This window comes from Zingiber officinale, chromosome 5B (assembly GCF_018446385.1).
Source record: "Zingiber officinale cultivar Zhangliang chromosome 5B, Zo_v1.1, whole genome shotgun sequence".
Taxonomy (NCBI): Eukaryota; Viridiplantae; Streptophyta; class Magnoliopsida; order Zingiberales; family Zingiberaceae; genus Zingiber; species Zingiber officinale.
The window spans coordinates 126,768,212-126,786,962 of NC_055995.1; the positions used below are offsets into that span (position 1 = coordinate 126,768,212).

The 18,751-nt window shown below is 33.9% G+C and overlaps 4 protein-coding genes across 5 annotated transcripts; 3 read left to right on the forward strand and 1 right to left on the reverse strand.

Moving 5' to 3' along the window:
* Nucleotides 1–2,221: 2,221 nt before the first annotated feature.
* LOC121985882 (fructose-bisphosphate aldolase 1, cytoplasmic-like) lies at nucleotides 2,222–5,841 on the forward strand. The gene is made up of 2 exons (XM_042539586.1): nucleotides 2,222–2,377; nucleotides 4,541–5,841. The coding sequence occupies exons 1-2, from the start codon at nucleotides 2,350–2,352 to the stop codon at nucleotides 5,587–5,589; spliced, it is 1,077 nt and encodes a 358-aa protein (XP_042395520.1). The 5' UTR covers nucleotides 2,222–2,349; the 3' UTR covers nucleotides 5,590–5,841.
* A 528-nt stretch (nucleotides 5,842–6,369) lies between these two features.
* On the reverse strand, nucleotides 6,370–10,594 carry LOC121985883 (probable uridine nucleosidase 1). The gene is made up of 9 exons (XM_042539587.1): nucleotides 10,387–10,594; nucleotides 8,241–8,356; nucleotides 8,084–8,143; nucleotides 7,652–7,834; nucleotides 7,402–7,506; nucleotides 7,008–7,104; nucleotides 6,819–6,926; nucleotides 6,589–6,724; nucleotides 6,370–6,482 (listed from the first exon to the last, which is right to left on the reverse strand). Exons 1-9 carry the CDS (start codon nucleotides 10,460–10,462, stop codon nucleotides 6,374–6,376), a joined length of 990 nt encoding a protein of 329 aa, XP_042395521.1. The 5' UTR covers nucleotides 10,463–10,594; the 3' UTR covers nucleotides 6,370–6,373.
* A 2,950-nt stretch (nucleotides 10,595–13,544) lies between these two features.
* LOC121985885 (60S ribosomal protein L10a-like) lies at nucleotides 13,545–17,225 on the forward strand. Of its 2 annotated transcripts, none has more exons than XM_042539590.1 (6): nucleotides 13,545–13,687; nucleotides 13,873–13,908; nucleotides 14,762–14,981; nucleotides 15,698–15,863; nucleotides 16,459–16,664; nucleotides 16,901–17,225. In XM_042539590.1, exons 2-6 carry the CDS (start codon nucleotides 13,904–13,906, stop codon nucleotides 16,952–16,954), a joined length of 651 nt encoding a protein of 216 aa, XP_042395524.1. In that variant the 5' UTR covers nucleotides 13,545–13,687; nucleotides 13,873–13,903; the 3' UTR covers nucleotides 16,955–17,225. The 2 variants fall into 2 exon arrangements, with proteins under 2 accessions (XP_042395524.1, XP_042395525.1); XM_042539591.1 differs by having other exon boundaries at nucleotides 13,592–13,687; nucleotides 13,855–13,908.
* A 127-nt stretch (nucleotides 17,226–17,352) lies between these two features.
* Nucleotides 17,353–18,748, forward strand: LOC121985886 (probable histone H2A.3). The gene is made up of 2 exons (XM_042539592.1): nucleotides 17,353–17,726; nucleotides 17,950–18,748. Exons 1-2 carry the CDS (start codon nucleotides 17,535–17,537, stop codon nucleotides 18,163–18,165), a joined length of 408 nt encoding a protein of 135 aa, XP_042395526.1. The 5' UTR covers nucleotides 17,353–17,534; the 3' UTR covers nucleotides 18,166–18,748.
* Nucleotides 18,749–18,751: the final 3 nt, after the last annotated feature.

Below are 18,751 nucleotides of genomic sequence, written 5' to 3' on the forward strand. Positions count from 1 at the left end.
TACAAGATCGTCCTTTATTTTTGAAAAGTAAAAAAATATTTATAATTATTGTAGCAGGGCACTGTGATAATAATTATAATAGTGACGGCTCTAATAATTTTAAAATAATTGTAAATATGTTAAAATAATTTTAATTAAGTCAAGACAAATTTAATTAAATGGATAAAAAAAAACATAGATAACTTTTCAACATCAAGCTAATGTAACTCCTCTTTATAAAAAATTAATTTAATATAATACTTAATTTTAATAAAAAGTTAAAAAGGTATATTTTCTAGATCCATGAGAACTACTGTAATAGAGTTTTGAATTTTAGATCCTGATTAATACGTCTGTAAAAATTATCAATAAATAATTTAATTTTAAATTTTACTAAATTTATTATGAGTTAATTAGTAAAGAGTCTAATTTTTCACTAAAATAGTAAGGTAAGTTATGTAAACTCCAAAGTTAATCCTTAAAAGCAATGGCAAAATATGTAGGATAGACACTCCCATCAAATGAGAATTCGAATGGCAGGATATATCATACGCCTTCGATATTCGATATATTGAATATATTGACTGTTCGCCGAACCAACCTTTAAAATATTTATGGCATTTTAAATTCAAATATTGATCCTTTTATACCTTTTATATATTAAAAAAAAATATTATTTTAATTTTTTTAAAGGACGCTTTTTTATTCAAAATAGCGACCTACATATAACGGACTCTATACTCATAATAATGACGCTGCTTGATGATTTAGCAATAAGTTACTGTAATAAATTTCATCTTATAAAAAAATAATTTAATATAAAAAATAGAGAAAAGTATAATTTCTAATATTATCAGCCTAAGTTTTTTAATAGAAATTTAAAAAAGTCGACAGATTAAACTATAGGAAGATTTATTAGGAAGGTCTTGATAAATTAATTACTTGCCCAACATTGAAAATAAATAAAGGAAACCACAAACTCAATTGATCAATTTGTTTTAATACGGGCATAACGAGCATGCTACATATACGATGATGGACTCCACGTCGCGTAGTCGACAGATTAAACTATAGGAAGATTTATTAGAAAGGTCTTGATAAATTAATTACTTGTCCAACATTGAAAATAAATAAAGGAAGTAATAAACTCAATGGATCAATTTTTTTAATACGGGCATAACGAGCATGCTACATATACGATGATGGACTCCGTCGCGTTGTCGTGGATCCAGCAGTATGAACCAATATCATTTGGTGTAAAATAATGAACATTCATAGTATATTTTGTCAGACAGACGCATATTTGAAGAAAAATTATTCCTTTCCTGTCTTAATCGTTCCTACTTAATTTAACGATCGATTATAAATAAATTCTTAATAGAATAAACGGTACAAAATATCTAGATGAATATAATTATTTATTATAGTATGTATATTTTTCTCACGGAATATCTAGTTATTAGATGGTGATAGACTTACTATAATAGAACATGACACCCACGAAAAAAGCTCTTCTCATCTTCTAGCCAACTTGATAATCGGTTATAAACTAATCTCTTAATTTATCTCTTTTTGCATAATCTATGGATTATGAGAACGTGTAAAATGAGTGTAATCATATTTATGATACAATAGTATATATATTTACTTTCCTACATATTATTTCTATTATTATCTTTCATAAATCTTTAATTAGTCAGATGTATATAGCAGTTATGATTTCATAATTACAACATAGTATATTTATTTGGTTAAAAAATATTCACATTCTAATAACTACAATTTCATAATTATTACAATACGAACTCAATCTTGTTCACCTAGTTTGTAGCGGTAGGTGAGTTGGTTGAATCTATGTCGTAATAACTATAAAATCATAATGATTATAATGTGAATTATAGATGAGCAAGATTAAATTTGGATTATAGCAGTTATAAAATTATAACTACTATCATATCTATATCCATAATAACTTTATTATAATTTTTCAACCAATTCAAAATTTAGATCGAAAATAATAATAGAAAGGGGCCTTTTGATTAAGCAGCAGCATCATTTCCTGATTCGGAAAAAACAGTGTTTTTTATCAAATATTTTTTTTAAAATGCTTTTGTTATTTTATATTTTCGGAAAAATATTTCTTAAATTTTTAAATAACTCACTTTAAAATTAATTTATAAATGGTTCTCTCTCTAATGCAAATGTGAAACGAACCAATGGGCCGAAATAGTCCATTAAAGAAAGTTCGAGGTTCGATCCCGCCACGTCCCGCTTTGGAACGACGCCACCACCATTCTCGAATCCTCCTCTTCTTATATTCTTCTCTGCAGTCCGAACTCCATCTGTGATCTGTCCAGCGATCGAGCAAAGATGGCGGCTTTCTGCGGGAAGTACCACGGTAAGCGATGCCTCGTCTAATCTCCTTGTTCCTCGTTGAGTAAATAGGGATTTAGTTTGTAAAAGTTGTTGAAATTGATCGACTCCTGTCTGATCTAGGCGATGGATTTACTTTTCAGTGTTTACTGCTGTTTCGATTAATTTTATTGGATAGTTTGGATTTAATAGGAATAAGATTAGATAAAACATAGCTGTAATTAGTGTTCCTTGTCTGTAGGATTGTATGAAAATGAGTGTCTTTCACACAGATGTAGTCTCTATTAGTTTATATTTTTGTACCAATCCAGTTCATCTCTATTGATGGAGTGCATTTTCTTTTGGCCTTATCTTTATAACTATTTCCTTGCCCTAAACTTCCTTCTGATCATGTTTCTTCATTGTTGCTCTTCGATGTCTACAGCAAGAATTTAGCTTGTCATCCAAATCAAAGTCTTTGTATAGAGACAATATGTCAAAAGAAGTAATTTCTTAGGCTTATATCTTCAAGCTAATAGGGAGTGTTTCTTGAAGAGAATTTCAATTTGTACCAAGGGGTATTCTCAACTGATCAAATCTCCAGATCCCTTTTGGAGAAAGAACTCTAGTTCTAACAAGTAATAGCTCGCACAGATATGGTAACATAGATCTATAACATGAATCATGATTTATCATCCAAGAACTGGTAAATCAGGCAAAGGTAACATCAGAAAGGTTGAATTAGACAAATCAATAATGCCATTTCTCAGGGATAGGTTATCTAATCTGCCAGAACATCTCTTACCGATAAGGTAACAAATTGACATTACCTTGCTATATAAACTGCTCCAGAAACTATCAACCACATTTTCACAAAGTATGGGTATCAACCACTCATGATGACAACAATAGCTTGAAATTCTCAGTCATTGTTTTCAATTATATGCACAAATGACCTTCAAGACACATCGAGTCAACTAGAAAGAAACAGCTATGGGTATGGCATTTTCGTTTTGTGAGGTGTACCTAGTTTTCTCTAATCAAAGTCTTGTTTCATCATGACGGCCATGTTCTTTCTTCCTCTAGTAATCAACTTCAGTTCTTTTGTTCTGAGAATTAGAGGTGAACATGGGTCAGGTAGTCCAGTATTCAAACTAAAATTTTCCCAAGTCCTGACTCAAGTTTTTGGGGTTAAAAAAAAATTGAACTAAAATCTACTATCTTCATAGCAGCATTTTGTTTAAGTTTTCTGACAAAACTAAAGGAAATGATTTAGTAAACAAATAGTTAATAGTGGAACAAAATGATCTAGTCTTCAAGTAGTTAGTAGTGTTTAACTGTTACAACTTGAAGTATTCCTTTAAAAAATGTTATTTCTAATATTTTGTATTTATAGTTTTTTGGAATATTGATTTTTTAATTCACTGTATATGATAAGATCTAATGTGTATTTGAAAATTGCCTCTTATATTATAACTCTACATTGTTGATTAGTCTAAATTTCAAGAGACAATAAACAGCCAAGTAACTAATGTTCTATATGCAATACTCATGTAGATAAATTAACGCACCTTTATAAGTTCGATAGATTTGCTTGGACTAGGTTGAGCCCAGAGCACAAGTTCAATGTTCATAGCGACTTCAAAGTTCAGATGATAAAGGAATCTTCTCTAGCACATTAAAGAAGCATAAACAGTCACCACATGCACTTTCAGCACCTTTACTTAATTACTTCTGCATTGCTACTCTGCGCCCCTTTCTCTTCATCTTTGAATTGAATAATCTTTAATTAGGCAATTTGACCTCTCTTTTCCATCTTTTTGGATTGGTTCAATCTAATTCCGTCTGATTTTATATTTCTTTCTGATTAATTGTTGATGGCCCAATTCAGCACAGTAGGTTCAGGTTGGAATTAGCTTTTATTTGGAACTATGATATAGTTAGCACAGGAATTAGGAAGCATCAACCTCTCACCATCACTAGCAACAGAGTTCTTACAGAAATGCAACTGTCAATCTGATAAGTAGTTTTTGATGCTGGGATTTAAAAGATCATGTTGAAGAATTCAACCCTTTGTTTTCACTCTGAGAAAATTGGATGTTATCTAAGATCCTATCGTAATGATGTCAGGAAGTGAAGTGTTGATGAAGTTGTCATTCATTAATTGTTTCTCTCTATCTAATGGATGCTAATTTTGTTCAAATTGTAGATGAGCTTATTGAGAATGCTTCCTACATTGGCACACCAGGAAAGGGGATTCTCGCTGCTGATGAATCCACTGGAACAATTGGTAAGCGTTTGGCCAGCATCAATGTTGAGAATGTTGAAGCCAATCGACGAGCACTACGGGAACTCCTCTTCTGCACCCCTGGTGCACTCCAGTACCTTAGCGGTGTGATTCTCTTTGAAGAAACCTTGTATCAAAAGACTGCTGATGGGAAACCATTTGTTGATGTCCTAAAGGAAGGAGGTGTTCTTCCTGGAATCAAGGTGGACAAGGGAACTGTTGAACTTGCTGGCACTAATGGTGAGACTACCACTCAAGGTCATGATGACCTTGGCAAGCGTTGTGCCAAGTACTATGAGGCAGGTGCTCGATTTGCCAAGTGGCGCGCTGTCCTTAAGATCAGTCATACTGAGCCCTCCCAGCTTGCGATCAATGAGAATGCCAATGGGCTTGCTCGATATGCTATTATCTGCCAGGAAAATGGCCTTGTGCCTATTGTGGAGCCAGAGATCCTTGTCGATGGGCCTCACAGTATTGATCGCTGTGCAGAGGTGACAGAGCGGGTACTTGCTGCCTGCTACAAAGCACTAAACGATCACCATGTGCTTCTTGAAGGGTCTCTGTTAAAGCCTAACATGGTGACTCCGGGCTCAGATGCACCTAAGGTGGCACCAAAGGTGGTGGCAGAGTACACCGTTCGCACCCTTCAGAGGACAGTCCCAGTGGCCGTGCCAGCCATTGTTTTTCTCTCAGGCGGGCAGAGCGAAGAAGAGGCGACTTTGAACTTGAATGCTATGAACAAGCTGGCAACGAAGAAACCCTGGTCGCTTTCTTTCTCATTCGGCCGTGCACTGCAGCAGAGCACACTGAAGACATGGGTCGGGAAGGAGGAAAATGTGGAGAAGGCAAGAGCTGCCTTCCTCACAAGATGCAAAGCAAACTCAGAGGCCACTCTGGGAGCATACAAGGGAGATGCTGTGAAGGGTGAAGGAGTCTCCGAGAGTCTTCATGTGAAGGATTACAAGTACTGATCGACATCTTTCATGGGTACTTTGTTCATCTTCAGGTAATGTATGTGTAGGCATTGAAGATGAATTTGGTATGTCTTTCTGATAATAAGAGTCCATAGGATAATATGTCGTTGTAGCATTAATGCTTGCAGTTTGAGGGGTGCTGATAATAGGGCTGTTAAACATGTCATTACATGCAGTGCCTTGTGAGTGTTTATCAAATATTTTATAGAACTTCATAAGTTTGCTTGTTATGCTAGTGGAATTCTCATAGATGTGTTTATCAAGTATTTTTTAGACCTTGATAAATCTGCTTCTTGTGCTACTGGAATTCTCACAGATGATGCTAATGTTTTAGTATAGAAAATAAATATTTCACCATGTGGTTTCATAATGAAGATGATGTTATATTTTTTAAAATGTTAAAATATAATAGTGTGTGATTTGAGAATAAAGTTATTAACAAGTAAAGTTAAAATTGTCTCCAACAACATCATATGATAAAAAGGCAGGTATTCATGGTCCCTAACAAATGAAATATAATATTAGCATCTGGAGCTCAAACCAACAATGGGATCATGAAAAAGGCTTATCCTACAAATTGTAAGTTGTACAAATAATAGTGCAATTTTGTTTTATTTTATTTTATTTTCTCTTGATCACAAGGTATCCCCCATAACACATTGAATGTGACTATTCTCATTTGGTGGCAAAAGTGATAAACTTAAACTCCTCTAATACATGCATCGCCAAATATTATACCTTCCAATACCTTAAGCCGTTCAGGTCTCCTGTGTTTTCCACTTCATGGCTTCATAACTAGTTGTTTGATAAAAGCAACAACTCCAGGAACATCAATTGTCCATGCAACTGCAGCAGGTGAATAGCCAGTCCAAGGATTGCTAGTGTTCCACCTGCAAGAGATCGAAATCCATGAAAAACAATCAAAGAAAAAAAGAAAGAAAAAAGAAAGGAAAGACATTATAAGATTTGATTGACAAAAAGCTTCTGGTGCAATACTTTTTCAATGCTAGGTCCATTACTGTTTGCCCTCTACAAATACCCTGTGTCTCAACTCTGACAACACCCTTTTTGAATGTGAAGAGATCTGGACGAACAAGGGCTGCAAAGCAGACAGGATCATGGGGAAAAATACCTGCACAACAAAATCAATCTCTGTTCTTAAGAATTCCATGATTCCAGATTTCCAGTTGAAGTAAAATGAGTGCTTTGGTTATGTGCTGATCTACCATAAACATCGAGTGACTCTACGTGCCAGTCCCTGTAAAACTTGCACATATCGTATAGGATTTGCGAGTGTTTTCCATGACAGTTTCTAAGCTCAGAGAGATCCTGATCTGAGAAAACCGTAATTTATCAATGCAAGTTCCTGAATTTATGGAAATAACAATAAGATGCAGAGGGCATAGCTTGCATACCTGAATAGATGATCTGTGTTGTGATGTTTATTCCTACCACTGTTATGTCTGCTCCAGATGTAAAAACAATGTCGGCTGCTTCTGGATCGCCATAAATCTGAAATTGGAAAAGTAAAGCTTCAGTATTTGATAAAACTAGCGTGATGGCTAAGTATTGGAGGACGCACAAGGACACTCTTTACACAAAAGTGTTCTTTAACTGAAAAACATAGAGCAGAGTTCTAAGGATCAATTTGGAGGATTATATAAAGTTTTTTCCTATGGTATAAATGGTATCTAAAATTATGAGATTATTGCTAAGTTCAGAAATAACAGGAAGTATATTATAAGTTTCAGTAATAAAGATAAAAAAAATTGTACTTATGTAGTGTCCATATTAGGTGAATTGCATTACATTTGCTTCAGCAGCAGGGTTAACATTTCCTGGAGAAAAGAAAGCACCACCAAGAATGACCAGCTTCTTCACTTTGCTTGCAAAGAGTGAGTCTTTTTTGATGGCCTAGATTGTGAAAGTATAGTGTCATATTTGCTGTGCAATTAAACAAGAATATTGAGCAAAACAGACAGTTCATCATTATATTTATCTTGTTGTAATTATCAGTAAGAAGTTGAAATAAGAAGCATGTGCATCCAAATATTGGCACCTGTGCTAAATTTGTCAAAGGTCCCAATGCAAGGATTGATATTTCACCAGGGCACTGAGAAATTGTATCAACCAAAAACTCTGATGCACTTAAGTCCATCTTTTTTGCAATAGGGGGTGGGAGAAATATATTGCCAAGGCCATCAGATCCATGAATAGAATCAGCAATACATGGCTCTTCACCCTATAGAACCAAATGAAATTGTGAAAATTTGATTAAGGTCTATACTCATAGCTAAATAGAGATCAAACATGTGACTCGTCGTAAACTGTAGTTGATTAAACAAAGGAATGCATGACTTATTTCCTCTTTTATTCAGAATATGCTGAAGAAGAATAAGATAAAATCATACACAATGAAACTAAATTAGTTCAGATACCCAGTCAGTTGTTCTACTATGAATAAACATAGTAAATGGCGGCAAATGCTTACGTTTAAAGGAGCATGGCTGCCTTCTGCTACTGGCAAGTTAGAGTGTCCTGCAATCTCACACTATCCATCTCACATTAAAAATTGCAAGTAACCAAATTAATTTTCAGATGGCATTGTGAAGGAACACATGTTACTTGAGAAAGGTGGGGACTAGTACCAAGAGCAAGGCATTGCGAGTGGCATCTTTTGTGCTAGCGTTTCCAAATATTGTTGTCAAACCTACAACTTCAATCTCTGGGTATTGAAGTGCCATCAAAATGGCCATGCTATCATCTGCTGACAAAGTAACAATACGCAATAAGTATTTATTATTATTATTTTTTCACGATGAACTTGTTATGCAATGTTTGCTATACTAGAGGAGGCCCCATAAAAATACTCGAAAGAAGTGCTGCAACATACTAAAAGCAATTATTTGTTAGCTTAGAAAGGGAGAAGAGCTAGAATTAAGTAGACGAATCCAATAAATTGTTGTGCAGATAAGTGTTGGAAAACCATAGGATGCCTCCATACTCTTTATTAAGGATATCTAATGCCATATCCGAAAAGATTTAGTTAGTAACTGAGAAGTGTAAAGTTCTGCTTTGCAATATTGATGGGAAGTCACTATTATTTCTCATGTTCCTCATCATGGTTTCCAACTATGCTAAAGCAACTAAAGGATTTCGTGGCTAAGATACTTAAAGCTTATTTTTTCAAAAGAACAAACGGCCAAATATAAAATTCCAAATTGTAGAAAGAATATCAGAATTACTAGAAGGGTATATGTTTTATGTGAGATACAGTGGAGAAAGTCATATGGTTGGGATTCAATCAAAGTCATTTGTATGATATTTTCATTAGCATGAAACTTTTTGAAAGAGCTCAAAAGTAAAGTCATGAGGGTCTAGGTCTAAAATAGACAATATTATATATTGTGGAAATATGTGAACATCCTTTGATTACAACAAATGGTATCAGATTCATCATCCAGTTTAAAAAATAATTTAAGGTGGAAAATCTAAGATTATTTTGGTTCACAAAATTCCAAAATTTTCACTTCTACAAAATATTTAAAAACTTGTTTAGTACATTTAACTAAAAGCAATACTGCTGAAAATAATAATTACGAGAACTTGTGGGTGAAATAGTGCTATGCTTGGTGAAATATATCTAATAAATTTTAACAATATAATATTATACAATATTTTTACATGATGACCACGTATTAACATGAATCTATCCTAGCTATTTGTATAGCATTATAGAATTTATTATGAAAAGTATATTTTTACGAACCAGAAAATATACTTGCATATCATCTAAATAATAATATATAACAAACATATATAGATTAATAGAATAAAATTTCCTTGTGACAATGTCAAAACTGTATACTAAAATGAATTGTATATATAATAGAAAGTCACATGACACAGCATTTGAATATGAATATAGAATTATGTTCAAATGGGTCCAAATAAAGTATTTGTCAAATAAATTTGTTCTTCTGAAACACATTAGTGACTTGCGACCAATTTTTACTTATATCTTGCATATCACCCGGAAAATAGTTTTCTATTAATTAAAAATATAACTTTTACTGAGAGACAAGTTATATGATCTTCTTGTATGATCACACAATTAAGAAATACATCATGAAACGAATTAACATTTCCGTAAAAAAGAGCTAGTGTTAAGTAGAGAATATTTAACTTTTCCCTGTTATCAATTTACAACCTAAAGCTTCTAAATTTATTCAATCATACCCTTTCTCTCCAGCTTCCTCATGATAGAGATCGATCTAAATCATGTGTGAAACGAAACTTATTTAAGAATTAGAGGTGGCAAGATGATGATTTATAAATTTCGGCAGTAGAACATAATAATAATAATAATAATAATAATAATAATAATCTTTAATTTTAAGAGAAGCGAGTAATTTAGAAAATAATTTTAAAAGATATTTTAATCTAATTAGACATATTTTAATAATGAAGGATATGTAAAAAGTCTGATGATAAATACTAAGGGCATCTATAATTCATCATCGTTATAACATCCACCATCTTATCAAAAAATATAAGTCCATTGTCACATACTTATTATAGTAATATATCTCTTACACCCATATTTCTTTTTTGAACAATGGTTACTGAACAAGCTAGTCAGAATCCACTTTGAATTGTGAAAATTAAAAGGAGACCAAAAATAAAGTAGAAAGAAGGAAATGAACTCAAAGAACTGAATCGCAGCAGAAAGGACACACAATCAAAAGAAAACTGCCGATCTACGGAGAGGGAAGGAACAGTGAGGGTACGGACCTATTCCGGGATCCGTGTCGATGATGACTTTCATTTTCCTAGATGCGGATGATGCATCGGAAGAGTTCGCTTCCATCGCTTCTCCCTTCTGCAGATTGATAGCGTTCTGGGAACTTCACTCGTCGATCAAAAGAGATGGAGGAAGAAGAGAGAGAGAGAGAGAGAGAGGAGCGCCGACAAGAACCACGACCAATAAAACGAAAGCATTCGAGTGTAAGGGGCAACTGGGCAACACATTGGCTGCCACAGCCACAACATGTGCAGGGATACCCAATGGTGCACCCGCCAGTACCCTTTCCGGTAAAATTTGGTATGTCAAATGTTATCGGTTGGCAGAGACTCGTTGGACCTACCGAATGCCGTTGAATAGGGATGCCTTTAGATTCCTGAATTTGGAGTCAACGGAGATACTAAGTTATGACATATAAAATTTAATTTTGGGTTGCAATTTATGAGAAGATGTATTTAAATTTTTAAATTTATATTCAAGGACGTATCTCTATCCTCCTATAAATTTAATTAGTTTTTTTTTTTTTTTTACCATCTCTCTCTCTCTCTCTCTCTCTCTCTCTCTCTCTCTCTATATATATATATATATATATATATATATATATATATATATATATAATCCTTTCTCTTTCTTTTTTTTTTTTTTTTTTCTTTCCTCTTTTTTGCACATCAATTTTTCTAAAAATATTTTAACAACATTGAGAAATCAAAATAAATAATGAATAACACCGTTTAATTTCTTGCAACAGAACTATGATTGCACTCATTTAAGTTTTTGTGTATTTCTGAGTTTGTAAGGAGTTCAAATATACTATCTATTATTTATTTTAGTTTTTCGGAGATGTTAAAATATAATAAGAAAGAATCACCAAAATTCTCCACGTTGGCTTTGATATGATTTCATATCATGCCCAACATGGAAAATTTTGACGATTCTTTCTTATTACATTTTAACACCTCTAAAAAGTTAAATTAAATAATAGATAATATATTTGAACTCCTTGCAATTCAAAAATCTACATGAACTTAAATAGGTGTAATTGACTAGATCCATCAGTGAGTTTCAATCAAAATCCACTGATGGACCTCGAGAGCTCTAATTCTATTTATTCCCGTTTTTGTGGATTTTTAGCGTTGTAGGGAGTTAAACGGTACTATCATTGCTTATTTTGACTTCTCACGAGTGTTAAAATGTCTTTAGAAGAATTGACTTCTCAGAAAGTTTTTTAAGTTCATATTATCATGCATGTATGTATAGGAAGAGCACTATAAATAAAGGAAAGACAAAAAAAAATGATGAAAAATAAGAGATGTTACATGTATGTATAGGAGGAAAGAAAAAGGAGAAAAAAATATCAGATAAAATAAAAGAAAAAGAACTAAATTTATTAGGAGGATAAAATGGAAAAAATATTATAAAAATATACGTACTTTGATAAATAACAAAATAATATACATCTTTTAATTAGAAAATTCAAAAATATAAAATACATCTTTTCATAAATTACGGTAAATACAATATACACGAAGTTTAGAGCGAGTGAAATATTATTAAACTTACGAGTCGAACAAAATCAACTTAACACTTTTATTTATATACAAAATCTCATCTTTATTTTTTCATCTTCTTTATTATTAGCACCATCGCTACTGCCTAACGTGATAGTGTTAGGTAGAATGAGTGACATATTAATATTTTTTAGTCTTCATCCTCTTGATATATTTTATGTTTTAAATACTTTCGGATTTATTTTGATGGACTAAAATTATGAATTAATTGATTTGAATAGTTAGATATATGGGTTACCAATTTTATTGCATAGGTTTGGTTCATAGAACATCTGAATGTTTTTTAACTAATACTATGTATCAAGTCAATTAATCCTCGAATTACCGAATTTTCAATTAATTATCAAGGTAAATCTAAAAATACTTGTATGGTCCAATAGTCCAAATTTATTATTCCAAAAAAATATTTTATAGTGCGCCCTACACCTTTACGAACAGCAACCATGCATGTGACAGTTAGATCACGAGAAAAAAGAAATCAATTTAAACGTACTTTAAAAATATATATTTTCGCTGCGCTAACAGCCATCCACAGAAGACAGCAAAAACAAAAAAAAAATATAGGGGTGGAATATCAAAAGGAATTATTTATATAAATTTATGATTTTTTTCTTTGTTTTAAATATTTCTTATTTGAAAAAAAATCTTATTTGATGGATAAGTGCCTAAGTGGCACGATGCATCGGCATGTGAACGGTGAACCGCATCAAGACTTCATTTAAATATTACGAATCGTTGGATCTTGGAAATTAAGTCGGCAAAAAACAAAGAGGGTATTAAAAATATTCTAGTCCACGTGTCGTTGTACCAACTTTACTCGCAAATTGTGCTGTAATTGGTTTAAAATTATCATAATATTGATTAAAAAAATTTAAACTATTAAATAAAATTGCTTTAATTTGTCGAAGTTGTCCAATTTCATTAAAATTAGTCAAATACAACTGATGTAGTTTTGGTAAAAATGGTACAACAATATATTTTTAGTATATATATATTTTTCTTTAAATGATACTGAAAATAATAGGTGTCAGATTTTTAATCCAATAAGTTTAGGTTTGAGTTGCCATAATAACCTAAATTAATATTTTCCTTAAGTTTTTAATTTGTCATAAGTAATTCTCATAATTTTTTTGTAAATATTATATTAATAAAAATTAATAATCTGAGCTCAAAATCATTATAACTTATTTATTTGCGTAGAAAAATTCAATACATAATCAAATTTATCTATTTCAATCAACTTAAATTGTACGAACATAAATAAATTTTTATAAATATAAACACGAGCTTTTGTGTCTATCAATAATCCTTATTTTTAGATCTTCTTGCTTTGTTCTTAAGCAGTGATTTAGATTCTTGTGAAATTTTCGGATAAAAAAAGTAGAAATGGAAATTTTCAACCGGAAGAACAGCTAACCGAGACGCGTTTTGGAAAAAATGAAAATAATAGGGCTATTTTGATAAATTGCCCGTGTTCTCTAGAACTAAGTTGGATTTCTCTAACGCGGCCATGGAGACGGCCCGGCACAGCCGGCTAACCAGGCCCAGATAGTTTGTCCGTTGGTTCTAAATCCAACGGTCAGCAGTGACCATCCCTGGAAATTTTAGGGTTCTAGGGTGGTCGCCTCCAATTTCACATTTCGCGATACATAAGTAGCGCGTTTCCTGCTCCCGTAGCGCTCCTGGAGGCGTTCGGCGATCTTGTCCTACTAGCAGCTCCGAGGTGTGCTTCCCAAAGTAGTTGATGCTCGTTTAGTCCCTTTTCTTATCTTAAGCATTTACCCGCATTTTGATCCGCTGTTTGGTCTTAACAGTGAAAATTTGCTTTGATTTTGATTCGTTTACTCCTAAAAATTGTTTGTTTTTTTGTGGTGGAGCTCATTTTGTCAGTGTGTTTTTTCTTTGAAGGGTCGAAGAAACGAAGACGTACGCGTGAAAAATGAGGTATTATTCAGTCTGCAATTCCCTTTAGAGCTGCTGTTAGATCCTTTTTGGATGCTATCTGTTTTCTTTTACATGACTCTTTTATTTCTCTCGCATGTTGAATCCGCATTTTTTTTTCATATTACATGTCCTGTATGTTGCTCAAATGCCAGTGTAGTTCTTATGGTTAAAATGGTTGGAAGTATTTATAAAGATCAAAGTTGTTCAGTACGTATGAGTTCCTTCCTCTATGGCTCTGTAGTTATATTTTTGGACAAAAAATAAGCGATTTTTATGGGTTGTGGACTAGCTAAGTGTACAAAATCGGCTATTGTAATTCTTCCAAAAAAATCCCAAGATGTTCTGTTTTTTTTTTTATGGATATCAAATTTCATGTTATTTTTCTATAGATTAGCTATTATGCTTGCTAACCACAATAAGCATCTGGCCTAATGTTAATTCTGCTACAATTTAGTTTGCAAATTAGTCAGTTGCCTACTGTTTGTTGTGATAATTCATTATTTGCCTGGCATATTATTATTTGCTTCTATTATGACACTATATTATTGTGCAACCTTTTTTTATATCCTAGTATGTTATTTCTGAGCTTCATGACTGCTTTGTTTTGCAAAACTCCTTTGTTTTCTGTTACATCAAGTACTTGTCTCTTGCTCTGTATACATTTGCACTAATTTTCAATCTTCCTAATTCCTGTCAACTTCATTAGCAATCTTGACACATTCTGGAAATTTGCAACGAATTACCAAAAATTTCTTATTGTACACATACTTTGCCGTTACAATAGTTCTCAATTACAGTTTTATTTTTTTTATCATGTTGAACTAACCGTCTGAAAATATTATTACAATCACAGTAAGTTGCAGAGTGATGTTGTGAAGGAAGCTATCTCACAGATTCTTGCTGATTCTCGAGAGAAGAAACGGAACTTCACTGAGACAATCGAACTACAGATTGGTTTGAAAAATTATGATCCTCAAAAGGATAAGCGATTCAGTGGTTCTGTGAAGCTACAACATATTCCACGCCCCAAAATGAAAGTTTGCATGCTGGGTGATGCACAACATGTTGAAGAGGTACTCATATTGGAACATTTTATCATCCTTTCCTCAAACTATTGATTTTCTAGAATCCATGTTTTTGTCTTTATGAAGTCATTTATGATTGTTTTCCAACGAAGAAAGTTGGATGGTAGGAAATAATAATGATTGAAAACTGGGTCGAAATATTCCAAGAAAGTTGTCACCTGTGTAGAAAAGATTAGCAAAACCTTATTCTTTGATAAATCATACCCAAATAATGGGTATTTGTCTTTAGAATAAATTTAAACTGTAAATCATTTTTTTTGAATTCCATCATCTCATGTAAACAGTCTGAAGAAACTTTGGTTTCATCATGTATATAATGTTGGATGAGCTTTATGGATTTTCTGTTTTTGCTTTTGATCAACTATGACTAACAATATTGATCTTATTGTCAAAAGAAAAATGTAATTAATTAAATCTTGTCAATTGTATGTGTGTTATTGCTTGTCTTGAGCTGGTTAACTTGCCCCGTCCTCTTGATCAGAGTCTTTTCAAAGTAAACACAATATAAAAGTATTGTGACTGATTTTTTTTTAAAAAAATTTGAAGCTTAAATAATTATCTTATTAATCTATGTAAGTGTTAAGTAGTTTCTTATTAAGTTTGCAAAATTCCAACTTCCAGAGTTCTGATCAAGATGTGCTGCGACTTGTGTTAATGAGCAACTGACTAAAGCATGTTGTGCTAATAATGCTTGTCACTTTCAGGCAGAGAAGATAGGGCTTGATTACATGGACGTTGAGAGTTTGAAGAAGATGAACAAAAACAAGAAGCTTGTGAAGAAACTTGCTAAGAAGTACCATGCTTTCCTAGCATCAGAAGCTATCATTAAACAGATTCCTCGTCTTCTTGGTCCTGGTCTTAACAAGGCAGGCAAGCTCTGATTCTTGATATGGTTATTTAATATATATGATTCTGCAAGTGGCAGCCCTGTTTTTTCCCCATTTGCCAGTGACCTGAGGAGAATAATTTTGTTTTGGGTTTGCTATTTCCTATACTTGAATACGACTGAATGTTACTGCACATCAAATGGTGTCATATAAATGCTGTGCTTCTTCATGAAAACAAGCTTAAATATGCATATTAAAAATCAATATATCGCAAACGTTTTACAATGTATTTAAGCAAGCTTTACTGAAATTTTAAGGATTTGGCTTTTTATCTTAGTTGCGCTGACGCCATATTAGCTTTGAACTGATGAAATTATGTTAATATCAAATGCTTAATGTCAAAATGCAACATGTATTTACTCCTATATCAAAACAAAATGCTTTTGAGGGTGACATTGTTTTACCAGTTTAATTTCAGAAAGGCTGGAAATTGGAATTCGATATTGTATTTTTTTCATACTAGTTTGCAGCATGCACAATGTATTCCTTTTACCAATTTAACCTATTACCAGTGAACTCTTTACTCTGGTCTCTTTTAGATTATAATTTTCACTTAGATTTGCTAATTGTGTTCACAGGGAAGTTTCCTGCATTAGTTAGTCACCAAGAACCGTTGGAGGCGAAGGTAAATGAGACAAAGGCGACGGTGAAATTTCAACTCAAGAAGGTCCTCTGCATGGGCGTGGCTGTTGCCAATGTTGGCATGGAGGAAAAGCATATTTTTCAGAATGTGCAAACGAGTGTCAATTTACTCGTGTCTTTGCTGAAGAAGAACTGGCAAAACGTGAGTTCTCCATTGCCCCTTCAATTCGTGTTTAGACACTTTACCGAAACCTGCATTCCGTTTGTTCAATCTAAGTTAGCAGTTGAAGTAATTGACATGCTAAATTGAGGATACTTTCTAGTTCGTGAATTCTTTTTATAGTTCCAATTCTTCTTCCCTTGTTTTCAACTTTATTCTCAAAATTTTCCTCATCTCATTGTTTTAACATTCTTATGCTTGTCTGTGTGTCCTCACAGGTGAGATGCCTATACCTGAAGAGCACAATGGGAAAACCATACCGTGTGTTCTAAGTGTTTTCTCCGGCAATCAAGAGTATGAAAATTCTTAGGTAAAAGATTTTGTTTATCAATCAATATGGAAGGACAAGTGATATCCAACATCAATTTCAGTTTTTTCGTAGTCTCTGAGTTGTCTTTAAAAAATCTATATCATGTTCGCGTTTGCATTGTTATAGTTTGCTAGATCTTGCACCAAATGTAACCTTATTTGAATGGTTTGCGATTCATGTTGATTTTCTTGTTTCGTTTTAATGTTGATGACGATGTGCTGCAGATTTGTATATTTTATTTAAAGTTCCTGTGAGTCGAAAGTGATAATGAAATTATTCGTAAATTTAATAAGTAAAAAAATTTATTTCAAACATAAAATTTGATTTGGTAAATATATTAATTTATAAATGATCCAAACGTTCGAACGTTAATTCATCGGAGGGCTAGAAAGATAGTTCGGCGTGATATCAATCGTGGCTAATGGCGCGGTCTCTCGCCGTTGAATATAAATTGGACTGCAGCTTCACCGGGCGCTTCGAAGGCTCTACCAGACTGTTGTTCCCGCGCTCGGTGAGTCTCCAGCCCTTGAGAGTTTGGCGCCATGGCCGGAAGGGGGAAGTCGATCGCCTCCGTCGCTGCCGCGAAAAAGTCGACGTCGAGGAGCAGCAAGGCCGGGCTCCAGTTCCCCGTCGGTAGGATCGACCGGTTCCTCAAGGAGGGGAAGTACGCGGAGCGCGTCGGCGCTGGCGCTCCCGTATACCTAGCCGCCGTCCTTGAGTACCTCGCCTCAGAGGTTTGGATCTACTCTCCTCTTTTCCTCTGCGATTTTGTTTGTTATACCCAATTTAAGTTCGGTTTCCTGAACCTGCCGCTAATCTTTGGTTTTGGTTTGAAAATTTTCATCTTGATTGCTGAAAATCGTCTCGGGCTTCGACAGTTTCATACAGCATTACTTAAAGAATGTGGTTGTTTTTTAAAGATACTTTTGTTATATCTAAAGTGCCTCATTTATTCAGGTTTTGGAACTTGCTGGGAATGCAGCGAGGGACAACAAGAAGACCAGGATCGTCCCCAGGCACATCCTGCTTGCGGTGAGGAACGACGAGGAGTTAGCGAAACTTTTGGGAGAGGTTACAATCGCCAGCGGCGGCGCGACGCCCAACATCCATAACATCCTCCTCTCTAAGAAGACAGGCAGCTCTTCAAAGACTGCTCCTGGAGGTTATGACTGAAAAAAGATTCAATCTTTTTGCAGACTAGCACAGAATTGAAAATCTGCTCGGATCCTTGTTATCCATTGCTTTTAGGATTATTTTCGCTTTTGCGTTTTTTTAGCTTTGCGATTGTTCCTTGCCATTGGGCTTGATACCGCTCAGGATGTTATGATTTACCTCCCTCGTGATGGCCTTGGGTCGAGTGCGGCGGGGGCGCTGGGAGCGAGCGATTTCGCCTTTTTGCCACTTGATACCGCCACAAGTGCATTTGTCTTGTGAAATGATAAAAGTTTGAAGCTTGATCCATCCTTCCACCAAGCTCTCCTTCCCCTTCGTTCCTTTTCAATCTTTGATTCTTCCGCTTGGATCTTGAATGAAACTCAGGGAGGGGGTGATTTTTAAATCTTTATTCTGTGTGATCTAAGGTCTTTTCCCTTTTAGCTAGATTCTTTTTCATGGAATTTTAGATCGCCCCCTTTGATTCATCTGCCAATTGTAATTGTAGACTTGTTTCAATTTTCATACAGGTAATGTAAATCTTCATCTGTCATATTCAACATGTATATTGATTAGAATTATATTCTTTCCTTTTTTAATAAAAGAG

Excerpts from the sequence above, each read along its gene's own strand:
- LOC121985882 (XM_042539586.1), top strand. The coding sequence starts at position 2,350 with ATGGCGGCTTTCTGCGGGAAGTACCACG. Across the intron at positions 2,378-4,540 it reads TTTCTGCGGGAAGTACCACG|ATGAGCTTATTGAGAATGCT; the intron begins GTAAGCGATGCC and ends TTCAAATTGTAG.
- LOC121985883 (XM_042539587.1), bottom strand. The coding sequence starts at position 10,462 with ATGGAAGCGAACTCTTCCGATGCATCATCCGCATCTAGGAAAATGAAA. Across the intron at positions 8,144-8,240 it reads CTCGCAATGCCTTGCTCTTG|TGTGAGATTGCAGGACACTC; the intron begins GTACTAGTCCCC and ends TGAGATGGATAG. Across the intron at positions 6,483-6,588 it reads ATGGACCTAGCATTGAAAAA|GTGGAACACTAGCAATCCTT; the intron begins GTATTGCACCAG and ends GATCTCTTGCAG.
- LOC121985885 (XM_042539590.1), top strand. Across the intron at positions 14,982-15,697 it reads ATGCACAACATGTTGAAGAG|GCAGAGAAGATAGGGCTTGA; the intron begins GTACTCATATTG and ends TGTCACTTTCAG. Across the intron at positions 16,665-16,900 it reads TGAAGAAGAACTGGCAAAAC|GTGAGATGCCTATACCTGAA; the intron begins GTGAGTTCTCCA and ends GTGTCCTCACAG.
- LOC121985886 (XM_042539592.1), top strand. The coding sequence starts at position 17,535 with ATGGCCGGAAGGGGGAAGTCGATCGCCTCCGTCGCTGCCGCGAAAAAG. Across the intron at positions 17,727-17,949 it reads TTGAGTACCTCGCCTCAGAG|GTTTTGGAACTTGCTGGGAA; the intron begins GTTTGGATCTAC and ends TCATTTATTCAG.